Source organism: Lissotriton vulgaris, chromosome 2_1 (assembly GCF_964263255.1).
Source record: "Lissotriton vulgaris chromosome 2_1, aLisVul1.2, whole genome shotgun sequence".
NCBI lineage: Eukaryota > Metazoa > Chordata > Amphibia > Caudata > Salamandridae > Lissotriton > Lissotriton vulgaris.
Genome location: NC_141687.1, coordinates 50,552,045 through 50,578,206, shown reverse-complemented (window position 1 = coordinate 50,578,206; position 26,162 = coordinate 50,552,045). Strand labels below are relative to the sequence as shown.

At 46.8% G+C, this 26,162-nt stretch overlaps 1 protein-coding gene across 3 annotated transcripts in view; it reads left to right on the top strand.

The window, feature by feature from the left end:
- Positions 1 to 6,886: 6,886 nt before the first annotated feature.
- Positions 6,887 to 26,162, top strand: part of LOC147729536 (indian hedgehog protein-like) — a 67,934-nt gene continuing 48,658 nt past the window's right edge. For 2 of the 3 annotated variants that reach the window (XR_015308329.1, XM_086954435.1), the window contains exons 1-2: positions 6,887 to 6,972; positions 23,898 to 23,963. Coding sequence is in view for 2 of the 3 variants with exons in the window: in XM_086954435.1 (XP_086810561.1) it covers positions 6,945 to 6,972; positions 23,898 to 23,963 (94 nt within the window). In the remaining variant the exon portion in view is untranslated. The remainder of the gene's footprint in view (positions 6,973 to 23,897; positions 23,964 to 26,162) is intronic. The other variant, XM_086954437.1, reaches the window with a different exon arrangement.

Sequence of the window (26,162 nt, the reverse complement as noted above, 5' to 3'; positions counted from 1 at the left end):
TCACCCCCACTGCCCCAACAGTGTCACCCATCCTTGCCGAGTGTGCCCCACTCGACACAACAGCTGGCGACGAGGGTGGACGCGCCCTCGCTGCTGTGTCGCCGCGCCTGCCGTGTGGCGGCCGCAAGCCTTGTCCTTGGCTCACGTGCCTGTGCCCGGCGGGCCCCCGGCGTGTGGCTGTCTCTCCGTGCATCGGAGGGGAGGAGAACACAGTGCGGCTGCATCCGCAGAGCATAAGGACGCCAGGTGAGGAGCGTCGGCCCCTACCATCCAGTCCCCGCATCGGCCGGTCGCAGGCCCAGCGTGGCTCCCGGCGAAGGAGGGGCGATCCCTTCCACAGCGCGGAGTGGCGCACAGAGGTGCGCTCGTCCTCGGCAGGAAAGGACAAATTGCAGTGCGATTCCAGGCCCCCACTGTACCTTAAGTCTCAAGGGGGAGAATTACTGCGCCACACCCCAGTAACAAGCCACCAAGACCCCCGAGGATACAGTCAGGGGTGCAGCAGGCACTGGTCCACACGTGAACTCAGCACCTGGGGTATTAAGCACACCAAGCATCACAGCCAGGAAAGCCCAACAAGCAGTGGCAACACCAGCAAGTCTAAATCTACGCCAAGGGGGTATTTCAGTCAGAGCAGCGCGTTGAGTCAGGACCAGAGAACGGCGCCACGTCCCATACTGGTGTTACTGTGTCCAGAGTCACGACATGGCCACAATACCTCCCATTGAACCCTTCGTGGTGAAGGGCTCCCCATCTTCGCTAGCCCCTAAGTGGAAGGACTGGGTGGATCGGTTAATGATATTCTTTGAAGCCACCAAAGTTCACAAGGATCAAAAGAGGGCCATGGTCCTACATCTAGGAGGCAAGGATGTTCACCACGTAGCAAAGACACTGGTGGAAGCCACCCCAAAAACCACCACATGTTAATCAACGCCCTGAACGCACACTTTGAGCCCATGGCTAACCAGGACTACGAGAGGTTCATATTCAGGCAGGTGAGACAGCTGCCAGAGGAATCGCTAGACACCTATCATGCGCGCTTAAAGAACCTTGCGTCCACGTGTGGGTTTGCTGACGTCACTGAAGAGGTTCGCGGCCAGATCATTCAAGGGTGCTCCTCTGCCAAACTACGGGAGCGAATCCTTGAGGAGTCTGGGAAGTCCCTGGCTGACATCCTAACCTTAGGGCGTACCAAAGAGCTGTCGAAGGCCCGGGCTGCGCATATGGAAGCCGCCCTTCTGGCGCCTGTGAAGGCTGAACCAGTCAACAAAGTAACCGTCAAATCTCCGACAAAATGGGCCGAGAAGGGCTCTGGAGCACCAGTGACGGGCCAACCCAAGTCATGTGGCTACTGTGGAGGACCACCACATCCTGCGGCAGAGTGTTCCGCAAAAGGAAAGATATGTTCGGGCTGCGGTCGTTTCAATCACTTAGAAAAAGTATGTCGAGCGAAGAAGTACCGGAAACCCCGCCAGGTCGTGAACACCATACCGGAAGGAGACCCGAGTCAGAGCGACATGGATGATGATGAAGAGGAGGAGCGGACGGTGCACAAGGTGCACATGATTGTCGCTACCACGGGTAAGGCCAGAAGTCTGCCTCAGTGTGGCATCCGTGTAGGCATCCAAGATTAACTGGCGGTTGTGGACACAGGGGCCACCATCAACCTGATGGCTTCGGCCCTACACCAAACTCTAGACCCGCATCCCGTCCTAACCCCGTCAGCCATCACCGTGTTCGCATATGGACAAGACACTCCCTTGAAGATAAAAGGAAAGTTCAAGACTGTAATATCACATGGAGATCAGTCCGTCGCCGCCAATGTGTTCGTGTCAGAAGATGGACAGGGCATGCTATTGGGATGCAGGGCGGCTGAAGACTTAGGAGTAGTGTCCTTCGCGTTTGGAGTACATCAGGAATCCATTCAACAGCTACTGACGGAATTCGCCGAGGTATTCAAAGGCATTGGAAGATTCAGAGGAAAGGAGGTCCACCTTCACATTGACCAGACCGTGCAACCCGTAGCCCTGAGACACCGCAGGATAGCCTTCCGCCTGCGACCATTGGTCGAAGACGAACTTAAGAAGCTTGAAAATGCAGGAATAATAGAGAAGGTAACAGGCCCAACCCCCTGGGTGTCGCCAATCGTGGTCACGAGGAAACCCAAGCAACCTGGGGGGGTCAGGATCTGCATGGACATGCGGCTCCCCAACGCCGCCATCAAACGAGAACGCCATATAACCCCTACAATTGATGACCTTATAGGTGAAATGGCAGGAGCATGCTGGTTCTCCAAATTAGATCTGCGGTCAGTCTACCATCAGCTAGTATTGGACGGGTCCTCTTGCAACATCACCACGTTCTCGACGCATCTGGGACTCAGGAGATGCACGCGCCTGAGTTTTGGGATCTCGAGCGCGGTGGAGGTTTTCCAAAACGTGATCCAGGAAATCATTGCCGACATTCCAGGGGTGATAAATGTCAGTGATGACATCATGATACACGCGAGAACCATACAGGAGCACAATAGTCGTCTCACCCAAGTCCTACGGAGGCTACGAGAAACGGGCCTGACACTGCACAGGGAAAAGTGTGAATTCCTGAAGCTGAAAATACAATTCTTCGGCTACACGTTTTCGACTGAAGGAGTAAACCCTGACCCCGACAAAGTGAAAGACATCAAAGAGGCCGCACCACCCACGACCGTCACAGAAGTTAGAAGCTTCCTTGGGATGGTAAACTACTGTGGAAGGTTCATGAGAGACCTGGCCAACCTGACATTACCTCTGCGGGAACAAACCAAAGAAGCTACCCCGTGGGGGTGGGGCCCGGAACAAGACAAAGCATTTCGGAACATCAAGGAGGCGTTGTCCGAAGCCACCACCCTGGCATTCTTCGACCCAAGAAAATTGACCCTGGTGGCGGTAGATGCGGGTCCAGTTGGACTGGGAGCGGTACTGATGCAGCGCCAGCGAGCAGATGAAGACTGGTCTCCAGTGGCCTTTGCTAGTCGATCCCTTACAGCAACGGAACAGAGATACTCTCAAATTGAGAAGGAGGCGATCGCAATACATTGGGGGTGTCGGCACTTCTACCTATATGTATATGGAAAACCGTTTGTTGTGGCCACGGATCACAAACCACTGGTGGCGCTGTTCTCAGGAACCTCGACAAATCCTCCGCCACGAATTGAAAAATGGATGCTACAGCTCCAAAACTACAATTGCCGGGTGGAGTACCAACCTGGATCTCGCAACCCTGCGGATTAGCTATCACGACACCCGCGAGCAGCCACCCAGGAAGAGATGGAAGATGCAGCTGACACCGAAGAATACGTAAGGTGCATCACTGCCCGATCATGTCCGTTGCCCATATCCATTGAACACATCGCGGAAGCCACCAGGAAGGATGACTGCCTTCAAAGAGCCATTGGGGCAGTGCAAAGAGGAAACTGGCATAAAGCGAAAGAGTGGAAGATCCTGACTCCGGGAGCACAACGTATCATGGACAGCTTGTACCATGTGCGAGAGGAGCTGAATGTGGACCGCACTGGATGTCTACTGCGAGGACACCGGCTGGTGATACCGTCCTCCCTAACCGATCAGGTTGTCCAACTAGCTCATGTGGGCCACCAGGGCATGGTAAAGACAAAATCCCGCCTTCGGACCAAGGTGTGGTTTCCGCTAATGGATGACCTGGTTGAGGCCACCGTTCGGGCCTGTGCTGCATGTCAAGCAACCGGAGACCTCCCCAGGCCAGCCCCGATCTTGGTGGAACCACGATCCAAGGCTCCTTGGAACTGTGTCAGCCTAGATTTTGGCAGCCTTCCGATGGACGCCACACAGTGGTAGTAACTGATGATCACTCCAAGTATCCTGAGGTAGAGATTGTATCCACAACCAGCGCTGCCAAACTAATTCCGAAGCTAGAGAAAATCATGGCCGCCCATGGACTAATACGAGAACTCAAAACGGATAATGGTCCTCCTTTTCAAGGACAGGAACTAGCTAACTATTTGAGCGCACTGGGCATCCGGCACCGGGGAATCACTCCTAGGTGGCCGCAGGCCAACGGCGAAGCTGAAAGGTTTATGCGGACTCTCAATAAGGTCATCAGGATTGCTCATGACAAAGGTCACTCCATTGAACTGGCCATTTTCACATTCCTAAGAAACTATAGGCAGGCACCCCACACTACAACAGGTGTTGCTCCGGGACACTTGCTCATGGGACGGGTAGTCGTGGATTCGATACCCCATCATCCGCAATGGCAGCTTGCAGCTCCAGATGAATGCCAGGTTGAATCTCGACATCAGCGAGCACATGCGCAAGTCAGTCGCCGGCGAAGGGCCCAGAGGCCCCAGATTGCCCAAGGGGACTTGGTATTGGTGAAGAACCGGGTTACCAGCGGCAAGTTCAGGCTCCCCTATGAACCTGACCCCTGGACAGTAGTTAGTGTCAATGGTACCAGAGTCACTGCTACCAGAGATCATGAAAGCGTAACCCGCAACGTATCACACTTTAAAAAGTACCAACAGAGTGGAGTTTGTGTAACACCCCCGGTGGCGATGGAAAGGATGCGGTCAGACCACAGTTCCCAATCGACGGCCCCGATAGCCCGGGGACCCTGATGGACGTGGCCCTTCCGACTGACTATCCCCAAGCTCCTGATGAGACACCCCGCAGGGAGGGCGGACTGGAAGAGGAAGGCGGTCATGGCAGTTCTGCGAACTCCGACCAAGTGATTGCAGCAACTGGAGGTGATGGTGATTCTGGAGGTGGTGAGAGCCAGGGCCGAGGACTGTCCCAGGACCAGCTAAGGAGAAATCCGGTTCCCTCCAGTCGTTTGAGAGACTACATGATGTAAGACTGTTCTTTGTTTTAGTTGGTTTCTGCCTGTTTATCACGACAGCTGTATTTCGGTTGCCAAGAGGCCTATGCTGATGATAGACTGTGGCCGACATTTTTTGAAAGACTGAGGCCCAATGTTTTATGATTGTTTTTGTTTGGTGGGGAGGAATGTAGTGTTCTAGTTGGTGGCGCAACCAACGGAACACGTCAGACACACGTGAACAGGTTTAAATAAATAGCGTCTACGCACGCACGTACGCCAGAGAGGCGACGGCGTGAGAGAAGACTTGCAAATCACCTCCGTGTCCGAGTGATCATTGAGCAGGGCCTAAGTTTCACCCCCACTGCCCCAACAGTGTCACCCATCCTCGTTGAGTGTGCCCCACTCGCAGGGCCGGACTGGCATTTGCGGGCACCGGGCATTTCCCCGGTGGGCTGGAGGGGTGGGGGCCGGTTTTGTGGCCGCAGGGGGCCGCTTTTCTTACAGAGTGCCGATTTTGTAGCAGCGCTGCAAAATCGGCCCTCTGTAAGAAAAGCTGTAGCAGTGCTTTGCGGGTAACAACCCCCTCCCCTCCTGTTACCAGGGCTGGAGGAGAAGCAACCTGCCAGGGCTGGTTGCTGGTCTCAGTCCGGCCCTGCCCACTCGACACAACAGTAAGGTGGGCGCAGGTGAATCTGCTGTGTGGCTAGGAGGGAGGCAGGGGAGGTCACAGTTCTCAGAGGTCATCTCAATAACACAATTTTGACAAGTTCCATTTATTTAATTCTGTATTTAAATATACAAAACCAGGGACGTAGCCACCTGTAGGGCATCAAGCCCAGTGGCATCGGGACCCTATGGTTTTTGGGGGGTATACTTAACCCCAACCAGGGCACAAGTCCTAAAAAAAGAAGTGGGGGGACGCTGTCACCGGAAATGATGATACACGACAGGAAGTGACGTCACGAAAGGTGACTTACACCATCGGGCTCATTGCCTCCCCTCGCTCACCCCTTAGATGCGATTGCATCTGAGAAGCCAGCGCGTGTGCAGCGTGCTGTGAGCTCCGATCTCCTCCCAGAGAGGCTAAAGAGTGAAGTCCAGCTGTTTGGCAGGGGGGACGGCGTTCACCCGGTAAAGTAAGGGGGGGGGGACGCCGTCCACCTGCGTGGTACCTCAACTCGAGCTATGACCCCAACTATGTATCTCTTTCACTTCCTACTAAGTGCGCAGGGAGGGCATAGGGTACGCTTGCCACAGCACATTAGAAAAGGAAAGCTCCTGCCAGCCACGGATGCCCCGCCCCCTTCATTGACACAGCGGGGTCAGTGCCGAGACCGCTCGCCCTGCAGGTCACAGCGCAGATTATATTTACCTTTCAGTTTCCATCTGACTGGTGAAAGTATGTTTTCCACTTCCCTGGCACAGGGTGCCAGGAGAATGTTGGCAGCAGCCCAGAGCCCTCTCTCCCTTTCACTTTCAAGATGAGGACCCCAGAATTTCCCCTCAGCGTCCAGTCGGTGTTCTAAATAGAGGTGCTCCCCGTCGGTTTGTGCCTCCCCTACTTCAGAGGGAAGCTTAGAAATACAGCTGCTACCTGTCTGTCGGTGCCTGCCCGTCTGTCTATGACCCCCTAAAGCACCCCAAATATTTCTGCCTTTGCCGTACCGAAGACTGTTCTGCCAGCATGAAGAGGCGCCGCGCACACATACTGTTTTGAGCAAAATGTTTTAATCTATTTTTGTAAGAAAACATTTGCAGATCTGAAAGGTAAATTTGTGTTTTCTCTCATTCTTAGGGTTTCAAGTATTCAAATTTGGACACAAGAAGCTTGTTGTTCCGGGCCTGAGGCCAGCAGACGTGTGTGTGCCTGGAAGCTGCAGACGCCGGGCTGAGGCACTCGAGTGGGGGGGCGGTGTGTGAGTGGGGGTAGGGGGGGAGGGGTAAAGTGTGTGCCAAGTTAGTGAGTGAGCAAGGGGGCGTGGGGCGGACGCGCCGCAGCACACGCCCCCCTGGGAGCAGTTAAAAGGCGGCCTGTGGGGCCCCTGGCGAGTGAGCTGAGAAGCAGCGAGCCCCCGGCACAGCCAGACGACCTGTCCCAGACGACACCCACCATGGCTGAACAAGCGGACCCCGAACCAAGTGAGTGTGGCCCGGGGTGGGAGATGGGGGCCGGGGCCCTGTCCCTGTGACCGCAGAGAGCCGGGAGCCCTCCTTAAACATATTTCCGAAATGCCGTCTGTTTTTTTTTTTAACATCTTATTAGTATTTCTCCTTATTTATTTTGTTTTCAGAATAAATGGAGTCGCAAAAGGGTGTGTTTCTCCGTTTATTTAACTGATACACGCACATTCATACTTTGCCACCTGTCGCGTTTTAGCAAATGTGGCCAAACCTTACACCCACAGGTGAATATCAGTATTGAAATACACATACTTGCTAGCACATGCCTGTATTCAGGGAAATCCGAACCTGTTTTCTAACTTCCCGTGCTGTCTCTGTTCAGCTGCTGTCCTGGAAATCACGAAGGACAGAATGGAGAGTCACCCACAAGAAGCACAATTTTGCATATTTTCTGCTTTTAAAAAATAAATTCCCACAGAAAACACATTGTTTTCTGTCTACATCTATCTGTAAAAATCAGTAAAAACTGAAATATGGAAGCCTTAGTTATATTCTAGCTATGAAAGGCAAGCACCGAGCACTCTTTGTTCTGTAGGTGTGCCATTGCTATTTCATGTGGCGGCTCAACATATGAGTATCTAGCCTTCTTCAGGATTTATCTATGCGTTTTTATATAGCGTGGACTTTTTTTTAACCGAAGGTGTCAGACCGCTTCACAATAGGAACAGTAATGGTACATGAGGATAAAATTACAAGTGAACCAATTACAAAAGCAAATGTTAAGTCACATGAGGCAAAAGTGACAATAGTGAGCAAACAAAATACAAGAGGTAGCAAACAGTACATTACAGGAGGAAAAAGTGACATGTGTGCAAGTTACAAAAGCGCACAAAGTACAAGTAGAGGTATAATACTGCAATAAATGGCAGACACTCAAATACAGGAACAAACGTTACGTAGGCACCTGAGAGAGCTGGCAGCAATATTTGCGCTGTTCCCTTGTTCTGCCTCTTGGGCTGTTCTCTGGCTGTGAGTCTTTGACTGTTCTCTAGCTGTGAGACTTGGGCTGTTCTCTGGCTGTGAGTCCTGGGCTGTTCTCTGGCTGTGAGTCTTTGACTGTTCTCTAGCTGTGAGACTTGGGCTGTTCTCTGCTGTGAGCCTTGGGCTGTTCTCTGGTTTTGAGCCCTGGGCTGTTCTCTGGCTGTGAGCCTTGGGCTGTTCTCTGGCTGTGAGCCTTGGGCTGTTCTCTGGTTGTGAGTCCTGGGCTGTTCTCTGGCTGTGAGCCTTGGGCTGTTCTCTGGTTGTGAGTCCTGGGCTGTTCTCTGGCTGTGAGTCCTGGGCTGTTCTCTGGCTGTGAGTCCTGGGCTGTTCTCTGGCTGTGAGTCCTGGGCTGTTCTCTGGCTGTGAGTCTTGGTCTGTTCTCTGGCTGTGAGTCTTGGACTCTTATCTGGCTGTGAGCCCTGGGCTGTTCTCTGGCTGTGAGCCTTGGGCTGTTCTCTGGCTGTGAGTCCTGGGCTGTTCTCTGGCTGTGAGCCTTGGGCTGTTCTCTGGCTGTGAGCCTTGGGCTGTTCTCTGGTTGTGAGTCCTGGGCTGTTCTCTGGCTGTGAGTCCTGGGCTGTTCTCTGGCTGTGAGTCCTGGGCTGTTCTCTGGCTGTGAGTCCTGGGCTGTTCTCTGGCTGTGAGTCCTGGGCTGTTCTCTGGCTGTGAGTCCTGGGCTGTTCTCTGGCTGTGAGTCCTGGGCTGTTCTCTGGCTGTGAGTCCTGGGCTGTTCTCTGGCTGTGAGTCCTGGGCTGTTCTCTGGCTGTGAGTCCTGGGCTGTTCTCTGGCTGTGAGTCCTGGGCTGTTCTCTGGCTGTGAGTCCTGGGCTGTTCTCTGGCTGTGAGTCCTGGGCTGTTCTCTGGCTGTGAGTCTTGGGCTGTTCTCTGGCTGTGAGTCCTGGGCTGTTCTCTGGCTGTGAGTCCTGGGCTGTTCTCTGACTGTGAGTCTTGGGATGTTCTCTGGCTGTGAGCCCTAGGATGGTCTCTGGCTGTGAGTCTTGGGCTGTTCTCTGGCTGTGAGTCTTGGGCTGTTCTCTGGCTGTGAGTCTTGGGCTGTTCTCTGGCTGTGAGTCTTGGACTGTCCTCTGGCTGTGAGTCTTGCGCTGTTTTCTGGCTGTGAGTCTTGGGCTGTTTTCTGGCTGTGAGTCTTGGGCTGTTTTCTGGCTGTGAGTCTTGGGCTGTTTTCTGGCTGTGAGTCTTGGGCTGTTTTCTGGCTGTGAGTCTTGGGCTGTTTTCTGGCTGTGAGTCTTGGGCTGTTTTCTGGCTGTGAGTCTTGGGCTGTTTTCTGGCTGTGAGTCTTGGGCTGTTTTCTGGCTGTGAGTCTTGGGCTGTTTTCTGGCTGTGAGTCTTGGGCTGTTTTCTGGCTGTGAGTCTTGGGCTGTTTTCTGGCTGTGAGTCTTGGGCTGTTTTCTGGCTGTGAGTCTTGGGCTGTTCCCTGGCTGTGAGGCTTGGACTGATCTGACTGTGGGTCTTGGGAGGCTCTCTGGCTGCTTTGACTCTTGTCTCTGGCTGTGAGTGATTCTTGCGATGTTGCTTGGCTGGTAGTCTTGGGCTGTTCTCTGAATGTGGGTCTTGGGCTGTTCCCTGCCTGTGAGTTTTGGGCTGTTCTGTGGCTGCGAGTCTCGCGCTGTTCCTTGGCTGTGAATACATCTTGGTCTGTTCCTGCTGTGAGTCTTGGGTTGTTCTCTGGCTGCATTTATCTGGCTGTGAGTCTGAAGCTGTTCCTGGCAGTGAGTCTTGGCCTGTTCCCTGAATGTGAATCTTAGGTTGTTCTCTGGCTGCATTTATCTGTCTGTGGGTCTTTGGCTGCTCTCTGGCTGCTGTGACTCTTGAGATGTGCTTGACTGTGAGTCTTGGGCTGTACTCTGCCTGTGAGTCATACGCTGTACTCTGCCTGTGAGTCTTAGGTTGTTCTCTGGCAGTGTCTCTTGGGCTGTTCTCTGAATGTGAGTCTTAGGTTGTTCTCTGGCTGCATTTATCTGTCTGTGGGTCTTGGGCTGCTCTCTAGCTGTTTGACTCTTGAGAGCTGTTCTCTGGCTGTGATTCTTTTGGTCTTTTCTGACAGTGAGCCTTGGACTGTTCTCTGGCTGTGAGTCTTGGGTTCTACTCTGGTTGTGAGTCTGAATGTGTTCCCTGGCAGTGAGTCTTGAGCTGTTCCCAGCCAGTGAACCTTGGGCTGTTCACTGGCTGTAAGTCTTTTGCTGTTCCCTGCTGTGAGACTTGGACTGTTACCTAGCTCTGAAACTTGGGCTGTTTCCTGACTGTGAGTCTTGGGTTTAGTGCTTAATTTGAGCTGGTGCTTCCGGTGCTCGGCAGCTGCACTTAATTGCCGGCACTGGCCCTTAATTGCCAGAACTTGCACTTATGACAGCTGCCGCATGTTGGTGGTGCCGATTGTGTAATTCAAAGATGAGCAGAAAAAAGGTTGTTTGTTAATTGTTGTTTTTAAAATAAACGATTTTCCCTTTCTGTGATTTCTGCCTTTGCCTGTGGTTGTTATATTTAATTTTTTTATTTTTAACCAGCCTGTGATTGGATATTTTATCACCTATTTTGTGTTTTAAACTTGTGTTTTTTCCAGCCCACGATTGCTTCCATTTAACGTGTTGAATTGTGGGATTTGCAGTCCAAACTGTCGTTTTTCCCTCTCATTGCTGATGACTTTCAGTTTTCCCACCAAATTTCTCCTTTGCTCTGTGCTAAGACCTGTATGTTAAAACAGTGCACCCCCAGCCACCATTCTGGGAGTAAAGTTTTATTCATACAGTATTGTTGAACATATGATGCTACTTAGCATGCCATTACTTTGCATGCATTTAGTGCGATGTCTTTACATCGCATCTACCATTACTCTGCATATTTTTAATTAGCAAACCATTACTCCGCAAATGCATTTGTAAAATAGGAAACTGCTTTTACTGCACAGTTAATTACTTTGCAGACCACTAATCCAAAAATATGTACCTTTTTTTTTTTTTTATAAAGTAACCTAACCCCTGAGACTGGATTACAGGGAAATAGGGGTTTTGGGTGGGGGAGTATTTTTAAATATATTTTTAATAATAGTCGGTTATTAAATTTAATACACCTTTTTTTCACATTGTTTATTTTCTTTTAATAAACACCCAAACACTTTGAAAGGTTTTTAATTATTTTTGTAACTTTTAATAAATAAACACCCCTGCACTTCGCAAAATACAAATTGCAAATACACTACACTACACAAACTTTTCAACACTACTCTAATCCCTTTAACACTACCTTTAGCACAACCCTACCTTCTACCACAGTCTTGCCCTACAAGCAAACGCTTCCCTACATTGCCCCCTGACACGACCCTAAACCCTATACCACTATCCCCAGCACGACCACACCCCTACACCTACTCCGTTCCCTACACTCAAACACTACCCTACACGACCCCCTGACACTACCCTAAACCCTAAAACACTACCCTACACTACAACACTACCCTAAACCCTTTAACACTTCGCCCAGTAAAACACTACCCCCAGTCCATCCCCTACACTGATACACTACCCTACACGATCCCCTTACGCTACCCTAAACCCTAAAACACTACACTACACTACATAAACAATACAACACTACCCTTAACCCTAAATTACTACCCCATCACAAACCTACCCCTACTACCAGTCAGTCTCCTACACTGAAACACTACCCTACACAACCCTCCGAAACTACCCTAAACACAAAAAAACTGCCCTACACTACACAAACACTACAACACTACCCTAAATCAATACACCCAGCATGACCCTACCCCTACTACCAGTACGTCCCCTACACTTAAACACTACCTGCCTGTGATTGGATATTTTATCACCTATTTTGTGTTTTAAACTTGTGTTTTTTCCTGCCCATGATTGCTTCCATTTAACGTGTTCAATTGTGGGATATGCAGTCCAAACTCTGTAGTTTTTCCCTCTCATTGCTGATGACTTTCAGTTTTCCCTCCAAATTTCTCCTTTGCTCTGTGCTAAGAACTGTATGTTAAAACAGTGCACCCCAGCCACCATTTTGTGTTCATAAGCCAGTGAAACCAGTCCCCCTTACCCCCCTAGCAACAGGGATATTCTACATCAGATGGTGCTTCTGTGAGCTGTGAACTGTGTTTACTAGTGACTGTACACTTCGTTTTTTGGCCAGTAGAGGGAGTAAAGTTGTATTCAAACAGTATTGTTAGATTTCAAGTTAGTGAGGCCTTTACCTGCAGAAGTCCAAAGTGTGGATTGAGCCTGTCTGTCTCCTAGGAGATTCTGAACAGGAAAACCAGCTTCCAAGTCCCTGGCCAGCAAACCTTGTCTGAGGTCGCTGGGACTTATATGGTCTGATATTGTTTGGTACATGTGTACACTGATTGGTGGTTGTATCTGATGTTTCTATTGGATTAGGGTTAGTGTCCTCATTGGTTGAGTATTTGAGTGTTCTGATTGGTCTCTGAGTCTGTGATTCAATCAATGTAGGGTTGGGACTAGGGCTAGGGTTAGGATTTCTATTGGAAGTAGGGACTAGGGTTTCCTGTGTTATTGGTTGTTAGGACTAGGGTGGGGCTAGGGTTAGACTTTTAATTGGAAGTAGCGATTAGGGCTTCTGGTGTGATTGGTTGCTGGACTGGTTGTGAGACTAAGAGTAGGGTTAGGCTTTCTATTGGAAGTAGGGACAAGGTCTTCCTGTGCCATTGGTTGCTCAGACTTGGGGCTGGGACTACTGGTATGGCTAGGGCCTCTATTGTACATAGAGATCAGGGTTTTTGAACTGATTGGGTGCTTGGACTAGGGCTAAGATTGGCAGTAAGGTCCTGTTCTCCTATTGGTTCTAGATTTTTAGAGCTAGTGTTGTGATTGGATAGTGTTAGGGCTAGGGTTCCCATTGGCTGACAGGGTCACCTGATTACCAGGGCTATAAAAGGACAGGCTTAGGGTGTCTCAGCCTGGGGGTCGAGGCTAAGGGTGGAGAGGACAAGGGCAGTTGCCTGTTTGAGCCTGTTCGAGACTGGCCAGGGCCAGAAATGCTGCCCAATATACTTACCTCCTTTATGCATCCATATACTTTCAATGTACTTATGGATCTATACATTTATCACTTTCTTCTAATTTAGCATTTCCAATGCACTTCCCTATTTCTCAGCCTATACTTTGCTCAATATATCCTCTACATCCACTCTCTCATTTCACCCTAAACCCCGTACCACTACTATGATCCCCAAAATAACCCTTTCTAGACTCTCTCCTACTCTACCCCTCCATGCATCATCTTACACCTCTTTTTACTATACAGATCGCCCAAAACAAACCTTTCTAAACTCTTCCCTCTTTTCTACCCCTCCTCAACCCTTCTCAATCCAAATAACTGACTAACATATCCACCACTAAAATTACTTTCATGTTTCACCATACTAATTCAACACTAATCCTGATGGGTTCCAGAGTAGCGTGCTACTTGCGCTTCAAAACCCCCTCAGGGGTAGCAAGCGCTATATAAATACAAACCTCTTTCCCTTCACTATCCTGCCACCTACCCTTCTCTACACAAATAACTGAATAACATATCAACTACTCAAAGTACTTCATATTTTATATACTAATTTTCAACACTAATCCTTTATGAGTTCCGGAGTGGCGTGTTACTCGCCAGAAAAGCGCTTCAACATCCATCAGGGGTAACAAGTGCTATATGAATGCAAACCTTTCTTCCCCTTTTATCCCTTCGCTATCCTTTTCACTCCAAATAACTGACTAATATCCACCACTGAAATTACTTTCATATTTCACCATATTAATTCACCACTAATCCTTTATGGGCTTCCTGAATAGCATGTTTCAACACCCCATCAGGGGTAACAAGAGCTATATAAATACAAACCTTTTTTTCCTCCTCTATCCTTCTGCTATCATTCCAAACCCAAATAACTGACTAACCTATCCACCACTTAAAAAGGACTTGCATGTTTCACTATACTAATTCAACACTAATCCTCGATGGATCCCGGAGTGGCGTGCTACCCGCTGAAAAAGCGCTTTGACACCTCGTCATGGATTGTAAGCGCTATATAAATGCAATTACAATACAAAACAATACAATTCAATATACATTAAAAACAAGTAACACCTGCCACAAAGTCAATTTTAAAGCTTTTGTGGCCTCGAAGAGTCGGAATTGTCGCACTTCACTCCATCACCGGATCCCTTAATGTTTATGCGTCCAGAGCAGGAGCTTGTAGCGTGTCAGGCTCCAGGGAAAGAGGGAGGAGAGGGGGATTGTGGGGGGTTGGAAGGCACATGGATGTGGGGTAGGCATGAAGGGAAAATTCGGAAAAAAATCAGCAATCATTGAGATGTAGGAAATATAATGTCAGGCAATAGGTTGAAAATGATTTCATGTAATGTGAATGGGCTAAATAATAGATTAAAGGGAATACTAGCCTCATCTACATCTTTACAGTCAGATATAATAATGTTACTGGAGGCACATTTAAAAAATCAGGCCATACAACCTCGACTTCCCTTCCTGATTCAATATACATTTTTTGCTTCACCACAGACATCGACTGCAGGGAGGCTATATTAATGATGCGGTCAGTTCAATCAGAAGGTTTGAAAGTAGTTTGAAATCCACTCGCTAGGTGGATTTTTGTTAAATTACAAATTAAAAGGGACAATTATAATTTGAGAAGTTACTATGGCGCTATTAAAGAGATTGTGAACAGCAAAGGGGGACATAAAAAGGACAATATTTATAGGGGTCCAGTGCACCTGTCCTAAGAATTCAAGCAACCAAGTAATGTACAAAGTTCCCCAAGAGGTAATGCTAGTGTGGCAGGGTAGTCTCTCTCTCTACGAATGAATGTGAAATCAGTAGTCAGGGAACCAAAGGGGTCCCTTGTCGGAACTAGAAAGCCTCACACAACTAATTAGCTGGATGACTTGTTTCATCCCGCACGATGGTTGTCTTGCCTCATCAACGGCTTCCTGCTCCAACGTCAAGCCGGCGCTGCAATGCCTGACGGGTAACACAAAGTGCTACACTTTTATGGAGATCTTTTGTTCCTTGCCGTGTTGAGTGCGTGTGCTATTAAAGAGATTCACCGGCAGCCATTACAGGAATTTCATTCACTTTTGCAAAATGAATCAAAATATATTACAAGCATTTGCAATGCAATAGTTCTCGCATTAGGAAAGTTTGAGCTATTGGTATTGTAAATGACAAATTTTTTATTTATGTGTTAGTTTTGAAAATAGCGAAACTAATAGCTTTGTCATTTACAATGCCAATAGTTATACCTTTCACAAATGTGACACCTATAGCATTTGTAATGCAATATGTGTTGTATTTACGTGGCTTAGATGTATTGATATTACAAATAACAGTGGCTTTTAATTTTTTTTAATAATTAATACTTAAATAAAAGGTATTGTAATTTATAATGGCAATAGCTCAAACTTTTGTAAATAACTTTTGTGAAGATTATGTTCAGTGTATTTTATTGTGACGAAAATCCAAGAACAGAAGTGAAATATTAACATCTTTTTGTGACATTTGTAATAAAGCTTGAAACATTGAGAGAACATTTCAACGTGGCTCTTTATTGATCTGTTTGCTAGCATAAGTCAGACACTTTGAATTCTCTTTGTCTTAATCTTTGTATGAAGTATCTGCTTTTGATTTGACCAATGGCACATGGCACTTCGGAGCTGGAGCTGGATACATTATCTCCTACTGGCTAATGCATGTTTTTAAGCTTATAGTGATTTTACCGCAACATTTCTCCCATTTAGTTATTTCTGGGTTATCATTTCCCTCCTATTCTCTCTTCCTTGGGAATATTAGAATGGAGTTCAGATACTTAAAAAAAACTAGTTATGATGCTTATGGTCTTTTTCGTGGTCTTCTTTGCTACTCGGAGTAGAAAAGAACTGCATGGATTTTCCCAGAACACTAGTGGCTCATGAGGCATAACAGTCTTCTTCTGTGAGACTGCACGTGTGAACACACCACCAGATGTGCTCTTTTATCAGTTTGCTTACTTAGCTAAGACATCATATCACGTGCTACAGATCCTGCTGACTTAACATTTTGGCTTACAACTATGTCATCGTTACTTCTATCCTCAGCACTCTATCAGTTTAGTCTAGTCTGCCTGATGTTTGATACTGCATTGCAGGTTGATTACATGTGTTAATACACACACAATATGTCTGGCTATGAGGAGGGGAAAGCAGGATGTGAAGAGACAAAGGGAGTGCGCTGCTTAACGCCTTAACCGCGGCGGTTTTTCCGCCACGGTGTGGGCGTTCTAAAGGGTGGGTGGGGCTCCGTCGGACAACAGTGTTTTTAGGGTTGCGTTTAGATTGAGTTACAGATCGCTTTCAAAGACATGTCGGTTCTGTTAATTATACTGATTCAACACCATCTTTTGGTCCCTTTGATTGCTAGAAAAAAGATGCCTTTTTGGTGAAGGTCTGCTGGATATGTAAGTAAATTCGATCAAATAAATAAACAAATAGAAGGGGGACAAGGATGGAAGTGTTTCATGCAAAGCAACCAGGAAAGCGCATTTGGTGCAGAGCCATCTTGAGACCTATAGCTAAAGGTGTTTTGCACCAACTCTTAGACAAATCTATCTGTCTCAGTTATTGGTCACCAGCTGACATCTAATCATGCATTTCTACCCCTACATTTGATTATTTGCTCTTGATTTTCTACCAGTGTAATAAAGAAAGAGTCACTTATGACAACTTTTAATTTGCTCTTTATTTTATACCCTATACAGTTTGTCACTTCGCATTTTATAAATCTAGCTGCTCTTATGTAAGGCGTTCTTCTAGCCTACGGGGTCTGAGTTACACAAAAAAAAGCACAATAAATAAATAAATATTTGCCTTATCTGACTCCACGACCCGAGGACTCCAAGGCTTGGTCTGATCCCAATGTGCTCACTACAGGCACATAATTTCACTACCATAGTAACTGTTCTATGTATGCATAGTGAGAAAATGGAGATAGGGTGAAAAGATGTGTCTCCCACGGATTCATACTCAAATGTAGCTTTGGTATCAAAAGACAACGCCAACAAAATGAAACAAGAATAAACTAGAAAAAAAAAAACGAGAAGAGAAGGGGACAGTAAACTAGAAAAATAAACCTATTGTATTGCTTGTACATTTCCTCACTTTGGGCTTAATGACTCTCAGCGATAATGGTAAAAAAATCACCCATCCGAACTCCTCGCGCAGAAAAGGTCTGCTGGAAATTGTAGTGTTTTCGGGCCACGCCTCCAAAAGCTGCACGTGGTATGGCGTCGGTAAAAAACTGCAATCCCCATTAGCTCCTCTCCCTTGTTCCTACAGGGCTAAAAGGTGGACTATGTCGCCGCTCGCCTCAGCTGTGAGTGACGCCCTCCTGAGCGCCTGGACAGAGACCAGGAGAACAACGGAGAGGAGGAGCAGCAGCCTGGTGGAGAGAGGGAGCTGCTGCATGGTCCGCGGCGGCGGGGGAACGGAGCGGCCTGGGGGTGTGAGGACCTCCCATGGTGTCTGCAAGGTACCCGCGCTCTCTGGTCACTACTGCTGGGGCGGTATACCGGGGCAGAGGCGAGGATAGGGGGGGCGGAGAGGGAGCTACGCCTCTGCGAGGACTGTGCGCTAGAGTGTGTGCGTGCGTGTGTGTATGCGCGGCGGGGGGAGGGTACGGGGAGGGATTGTCTGTGCGTGTACTCTCGTGTGTGGGCGGCGGCGGCGCGGGGGGGGCTGGGGAGGTGTAGTGTGTGTCTGTATGTGTGCGCTCGTGTGTGTGTCGTGTCTGCCTGCGTGTGCATGTGTTGTGAACAGCCTGCTCTGTGTGTGTGTGTGTGTAGGTACGGCAGCGGCGACGGGGGGGGGGGGGAGGTGTGGCTGTGACTGTGATGTGCGCGGCTGTGATGTGCGCATGTGTGAGTGTGGGTGCGCGTGCACGCAGTGTAATCCAGCCAAGGGAAGCACGTGGCAGTTTCTTGTCCTCCATTCCCCCGAGTCAGATAACTATAAGTCTCCAACCCTGGACGCATCCTTCGGATGCGAATTCCAGGGCGAGACCTAATAAAGGGTGGGGATTTTAATTTAATTCAAAATTTAGCATTGGATACAACACACCGGAATAAGCTACAAATAAAACCTAAACCTATAAGGGCATTGCAAATTGTAACCCAAGAATTCACCTTTATAGATCCCTAGCGGACACAGAATGATGCCTTACGAGAATATACATGCTATTCTAAACGCTATGGTACAGTATCCTACATAGATTATTTCCTGACATCATATATCTTAGCGTTTGAGGGGGAAAGTATTGTTATTAACTTATTTTCAGATCATACGTTGAGCAATCAATTTATTTCATTGGATCCATCTGGCTCCCTCAGAGCCAGATGGAGCTTTAATAAGGCATTATTATTAGAAGATTGTTGGGTTGAACGGGTGAAATTTTAAAGCTTAATATTGATTCAGCATCAGACTTTGCGGTTTGGGAAGCACTAAAAGCTTTTTAGGGGGCTAGCAGCTGCATTTTCTGCCGCTATTAGACAGAAGAACAAAATTCAATGGGATTTTTTGAGCATAGCGTTAGATAAGGCCATTGTGGCATATACGACCTCTCAATCCGTAAGAATGATGGAACTAATGAAAGAAACTAGGTAGGATCTGCATGAATTCTTTTTTGCGAGGGATACTTTTAACCATGGTTCATACCTACAGCAAAGATATGAAGAAAGTAAATTTGTGGGTAGGTTTCTGGCTTGGTCTGCAAAATCTAGAAATAATTCCAATTTCTTTAACACCTTGGCTGCTATGGGTTTTCCCCTCCTGTGCTTCTTTGTGAGCTTTCCCATTATACATGACGAGCTCAGCTCGTCATCAGCACAGCTCAACCGTGCCTCATGACGAGCTGAGCTCGTCATCAGCACAGCTCAACCGTGCCTCATGACGAGCTGAGCTCGTCATCAGCACAGCTCAACCGTGCCTCATGACGAGCTGAGCTCGTCATGAGCATCGAAGGGGTTAATAGAATAAAAGATTCTATGTAGAATATTAAAACTCTCCCCTCAAAATTCGTACCGCGCCATTAGTCTTCTTAACACCGATTAGAAACAATTTACCAAACTTAAGGCCAAAAGGCTTGCAGCTGTAGTGCAAATTATTGTTCATCGATATCAGAATAGCTCTCTCCCGGGGAGACTGATCGCTTCAAACACAAGTATTTTAAAACAAGCTATAGATTATTTTTCAATAGAGGAATTTAAAGCTGATACTATTATGTTAGATGCTGAGAAAGCATTTGATAACAGCGCGAACAATATGGGTGACACCGGCCTCCCTGACGAGTACCAAGACTAATATTTATATCTCCTGCTGAAACATTATTAATCATTATAGTAGGCTTAGCCCCTGAATATAATGTTCGCAACATCGACAAAAACCAAACTGGAAAAGCAAATTTACGAAGTATCGCAATAAGAGCTTGGCTCAGTAGTAGGATGGCAGAATCGTGTCTCTGGTCGGTAGCAGCAATAGCTTGTGGTCCGGATCTAGAAGACTGGCACCAGGAGCATTGAGTGCCTCCCGGAGGAGCTTTACAGTGCATGGAATCATTCCTCCAACAACATTTATGGTGTGGGGGTATGGTTCCAACATGTTTGGTACCAAACATAACAGGGTTCGTTACAGCCAGTTTAGAGTTAGCCATTGCGTAATGACACATGGCCTCTCTATGTATCGTAATGGCTGATGCACTTACAACCCGAGAGAATGATCTCCATGGTTTGTAGGGGTGTCCTGCTCATGCAGGGGCACCCTCACCCTTATAACCAAGCATCCTGCCTTCAGGATTGAAAGGCCTGCCTTAGGGTTGACTTATAGGTTTTAAGTGCAGTGACCTCCAATGTAAGAAAACTTATATCTGTCGTAAGTGGTGCTAGCACCAGCTTAAACAGGCTGCAATGGCAAGCCTGTAGTTAGAATTTTAGTGATCCCCATCGGTGGCATGTTACATGCTTCAGCCCATGGGGGACCCTTGAGGTACCTATGCCCAGGGTACCTTAGTACCATATACTAGGGATGTACAAGGGAACTTCAATAGCCAATGTGGGTTGTACCTAAGTACTCACCATGCCCAATTTAGGGACGAAGCACAGAGACTGGGGTACTGATTAGCAGGATCCCAGTCAGAATAGTCAGAAAAACATAAGGACACCAGCAAAAAGTGTGGGGGGGACCATGAAAGCAGATCTTACTTTCCTACACCAGTGCATAGGCCTTTGCAGTTGGGCTGCCTGAAATATAGTTCTATGTCTGGAACCCCAAATCCTCCCAGGAGCATGTGATTTTGAAGCACGGATAGTGAGACTCATTTCCGAGCGGTTCTCCAGGTAAGCTCAGACTCCAGGCTCCGCAATGACCGAAAAAATGGCCTGGGAGTTACCACTGGCAGAGTCGCAAAGAAATATAGGTGCCACAGGAGAATTAGCATCTTTGTCACAGAGGCCCTGCCCATGGGTTAGAGGGGCAACCGGATCCAACAATGCATGGACTGGTGAATCAAGGCCAAGGCCCTACTATACGTATACATTTGCCTTGAGTAATGAAAGTGTCAAAGCTCCAGGGGAGGTGCTCCGGCTCTTCTCTGGGTTCCGGTGCTAAGCAGCGCAGAGGAAACATGCAAGACTTATCCCAGTTGACCCTGATGCCTGTCATCGCCCCAAAAAGATCAAGCAGGTCATAAAGGGATAGTAGTGATTGGACAGGATCCCTAAGGTACACCAACACATTATCTGTTTACAAAGATATCATATAACAATCTCGTCCCACCCTAACACCCCCAAAAGAGCTTCTAACACACAGCATGGCAGTGCGTAGTTCCATGGCAAGTGCGAATAGCACAGGGGAGAGGGAACACCCTTGGCGAGTCCCTCTGGCTACAGGAAAAGACCACAGGATCTGTGTGACGGTGCAGACCCATGCCATACTCACTCACACATACTGTCACTTACATTCTCCAACACTCACATATGCTGCCTTTCACATATGCAGTTACTCACCCATATACCACTGAGACATCCATTACACTAACCGACACAGCCATATGCACAGTGACTCACCCATATAGTCATGAAACTCATACACCCAGGGATTCACCCACTCATAGAACCGTGCAGCGAGTCATATACACCCTTACCCACCCACACAGACACTCAGGCACCCATACAGGTACTCAGACAACTAATCAATAACCCATATAGACACTCATGTACCTACTCACCAACCCATGCAGCCACTTATACACCAACTGACAGACTGATACACACATTCACACAGATTAGTTACTCACCCATGCATTCACTAAGACATGTTTAATCACTCACTATAGAGTCAGACACGCACCCACTAAATCATCCATACAGACCCGCATACACCCACTCATTCTTCGAATACACCTTGGCATATATAAATATAGTATTCTTAAACTTTAGAAACACTCAGTCACTGGATGATGTCATCAGTGATGTCATCAGTGATGTCACTGACCATGTAATGAGTGATGTAATGTGTGACATAATCAGCAGTGCATTGCCACAGCAATATGCACTTAGAAAATAATAATTTTTTAAAAACATGAAAATTCTCAACAAAAAGAAAACCTAACTATTACCTGTAAACTTTCATAGTGAGTGTGTGAGTGGCTGTATAGGTCAGCGACTGGATGTGTGAGTGGCTGTTTGGGTCTGTGAGTGGGTGTGTGAGTACCTGTGTGGCAGGATTATGTGCTGTTGGCGTTTCAAATGATATTTGAGTAGTTAAATTAATTGTGTATAGTTTTTCCACTTAGAAATGATGTATTGACTGATATAATTCTAAGCGCTTTGGCCCAATGGGGCAATAATTTTGAGGAGGTTGAACGTTGCATTAAGCCATAAATTAGTTTGCCCACTTGGGCGCAATTCCATTGCACAAATTGAAAGTGTTATAATAACTTTATTGATATGCTGGTCAAAAAGGCAAAGTGGTTAATGCATTTAACAAAATAACAAGAAACACTGAAATGGTTTTCGTGTTACAAATTTATGAATTGACTGATACAATCTTAAGCGCTTTATGGGATGTTTAGTCTGAATATACATATTCATTCTAAAAGTGGTTTTGCTCACTAGAGCACTATTTCATTGCACGAAGTGGAAATGTAGAAATAACTTTATTTAATTAACAGCACAAACAGAAGGTGCATACTGCTAATAGCAGTTAGCGATTCATTAATTGGTATTGTGTCTCTCATGCCTTTTGAATGGTGTTCTATACTTTGACAGAACATAAAGATGTAGACACACATTTTTCAGATATGTTAGCAAAATTCAAACGATAACGATAGTCCTTTGTTTAAGTTTATGATTATTTTGTTTTGGTCACATGTCTGTTTATTTAAACCAATTGATTTGCACACATCTTGACTCGTGACCAAGGGAATCCCTTTCCCGAAACGCGTCGAGGTCTTATTTTGTTGCCGATGAGCTGTGCCGAATAAATTTCTTTTTGATGCAAGCTGCGTTCGTGCATTTCATACTTGCCTTAAGAAGCAAGGAATTGGAGTGTGAATTTTGACTTGGATATATATATATATATGTAAATGTAAACAGATATAAATGTGTTTATATAAGTATATATTTATATATAGTTTTAGAAATTAGTGGAATATATTTAATTTACATAATAGTACATTTATATATTACAATTTTAGCATTCATTACTTTAAACTCTACTTATATTTAAAAAGCAATATTTTCGTCTATTTTTTTACTAGAAGTGTCAACAATATTGTCTTCCGATAGTTTTGTACTTACCATTATACAAATAGGAGCACAATAGTATGGTAAACAATGTTTTTAACACAATAATTTTGTCAATGACATTGTTTGCCAAGCTATTGTGTCAGTGATCCATTGCATTGGCCCTTTTTAAACTATGATCTCTTTTAAAGAAGGCAGTTACAAAACATACAAACTTCAATCACTCACTCAAAGCATTTACCATAGCACTGGAGTGGCACAATGCTCTGCCGCCTGTGCCTACACGATTGGGTGTTCCATATGATTGAATTATTGCATGGCGCCACTTTGTAAAAGCGGCACCCTGTAATGTGCATTGCTTCCAAAATTGTCAAGAACTGATTTATTGTTCAACTGGTCTTTGTAGTATATTCTTCTGGGGCGCACATTTATTTTGCAAGCTTATGGTTGTACATATATTTCATAATGCTACCAAGAATGGTCCTCCTTTTCCAAATGCCAACTAATTCTACTAATTTTGCCTCAATGCAAATCAGCCCCAGGTCGCCCACTGCCTTTTTCAGTTGAGTCCACTACGTTGGTCTCAGTCTCACACCCTTAATATGATTGACTAAGCCATGCCCCTGTTCACTGTCCTTCGTCATATTAGAGAGGCCTTAACCCTTGCTAAAGAATAAGGACAAGGTGTTAGGCAAGGAAGAGGGGACCACTTCCTGCCTCATCTCAGTAGGCTCACAGATGAGCTCCCATCGCCAGGTGGAGACTTTTTAAAAAGTGGATGGAATGGTAAGAGGTAAGAGGCAGGGTAAGCATGTGCCTAGGGGCATGAGACACAAACAGAATCAAATGTCTAAGCATCTTTAGGTAAAAGTTTATTGAGATTTCACCTTACAGGTACCTGTCACACAGGAAAGATTTGCCTTTAGTAGTTTCTAAAAGTAGGTAATGCATCTGCCAATCTCATGGTGGGTTTTTCTTTATATCAGTAATTTTAATGTTACAATTAGAGGTCAGTATTGTTGAAGCCTGTCTGCCCTTGCACCACTGACATTTTATGTATGTGCTTTTAACAGGAAGCAACTCTCCAACAACGCCCACCGCAAGCCCTCAACCCTCATCACCTTCGACCACCCCAGCAGGTACACTTTGCTTCTCAATTTCTGCTGAATGGTTTATTGGTAACATAGTAACATGATGATGTGGAGAAGTGTGGCTAAGGGGTTAGAGGCGGCAGACCCGGAAGCTGAGATCGGCCCTGGACCAGGGTTCAATTCCCCGCCTCGAAGGGGCTTGGGCTCAATAATTCCACGGACTTGATAATTCTCGATCCGGTGCCTACTCGACTCACGGGTTCACACTCTGCGACTCTGGGCAAAAGCTTGCTTAATCTCCACAACGGCCCCTCGCGGCGGGATGCCTGGATTTCGCCTTGTGGATACCCTGCCGGGGCTATCTCACAGGGGAATACCAGGACGAGTTCCCTAAGCAAGCGCTTAGATGCCTGCGATGTGGGTGATTTGCGCTATATAAATACATGTACATTTACATTTATGTCAGCCCTCGCACTATGCTATAGCAGTGGTTCTCAACCTGTGGTCCGGCGACTCCGGGGGCTCCGCAAAGCCCAGGTAGCGGGGTCCGTGATTGCCTAGAAAATAAAATAATATTAACAGATCAGTAAAGTTGATATAAAGAAATAAAAGGTACAACTGAAATTTTAAAAAGTTCTGTAAATGTGTAGGAATTTTGTATCCTCAGATTGAATTGTGGGAGCAGTGCAACTGCATCACACAGAATACAGTAAGGATGATGCGTGGCCTCAATTGAATTTGGAAAAATTCCCACCTTCCTTTAAAATGTTTATTCTTCTTGTATATTTGTTTATGAATTAAGTAAAATACAGAACTGAATTTTTTGTGTATTTGTTTGATGAATGCTTGTTTCTGGATTTTTTGCGTATTTCGCCATTCAAATCGTGGAAAAAAAATAGGCTGTGGTCCTCGGCTTGCAGTAATAACTCAGTGGAGGTCCCCGGGTTCCAGTACTGATTAAGTGGGGGTCCACAGAAGTCAAAATGTAAAGAAACACTGTCCTATAGCTGGTGTCTCCAACTAGTCGATCGTGAGCTACTAGTAGTTCCCAGACACCTTCAAAGTAGCTTGCAGCCTTGAGTTCATTTTTAAAAGTCCTGGTTGACTCAATATTAGAGTGTCAGGACAAAATCTACCCAGTTACTCACCCATATACCACTGACACTTCCACTCACCTACACATACACACACACACTCACTAACACCTACAGCCACCGACTCACCCAAGGGCTGCGTCCCATCCATGTATGCCCCCCCTCTACTTAAAGCAGATGTGTAAGTGACAAGGGAGTACCTCAAATCGTCATGTATAGTCTCAGAGCATAACTTATAAAAGTAAACAAAAATCGCCCCTGGGCGGTGCACGCAGAAGCGCCCGCCCATGAGTCCAAATATTGAAAGTAAGAATACAAAACAAGCATTTACAATGCAATGGTCTCGGCATTATTAAAGGAAGAGCTATTGGCATTGCTCATGACATTTTTATCTTTTTTTTAAAAACATAAATAAATGGTATTGTCATTTACAATGGCAATAGGTGAGTAGTAGAGAGTATTCGCGGACACAGAGCCACACACACAGAAAGCCACACACACAAACTCCCCCCCCCCCCCCGCCCCCCCCCACACACACACACACATCAACAACAGACTTGAACATTTCACCTGCAATTCATTGCTGCCAGGGGTTAGTCGAACTAGTTAAATGGAAGCAACCCAAAACTACAGCACCCAGAATGCATGGTTTATTTTTATTGTGTAAACTAGATGCAGCAAGATATCAACAATTCAGAGATCTGTGTGAAAACAGCTGTATTCAACAGCACAGGCCTGCGTACCAAAGCACATAACTCTGTCCTGCTACACAGGCCTGCGTTCCACAGCACGGAGCTCTGTCCCACTACACAATCCTGTATTGCACAGCACACAGTTCTATTTCACTGCACAGGCCCGTGTTCCACAGAACATACCTCTATTCAGTACCACAGAGCTCTGTTCCACTGCACAGGCCCGTGTTTCACAGCACAGAGCTCTGTCCCACTGCACAGGCCTGTGTCAAACAGAACAGAGCTCTATCCCGCTGCACAGGCCCGTGTTACACAGCACACAGCCTTGACACACAGCACAGGCCCGTGTTCCATAGCACAGAGTCCAGACCCACAGCACATGCGTCTGTTCCACTGCACACAGCGCTCTCTATTCATTACCATAGAGCTCTCTTTCAAGGCGCTATCCAACAGCACAGACA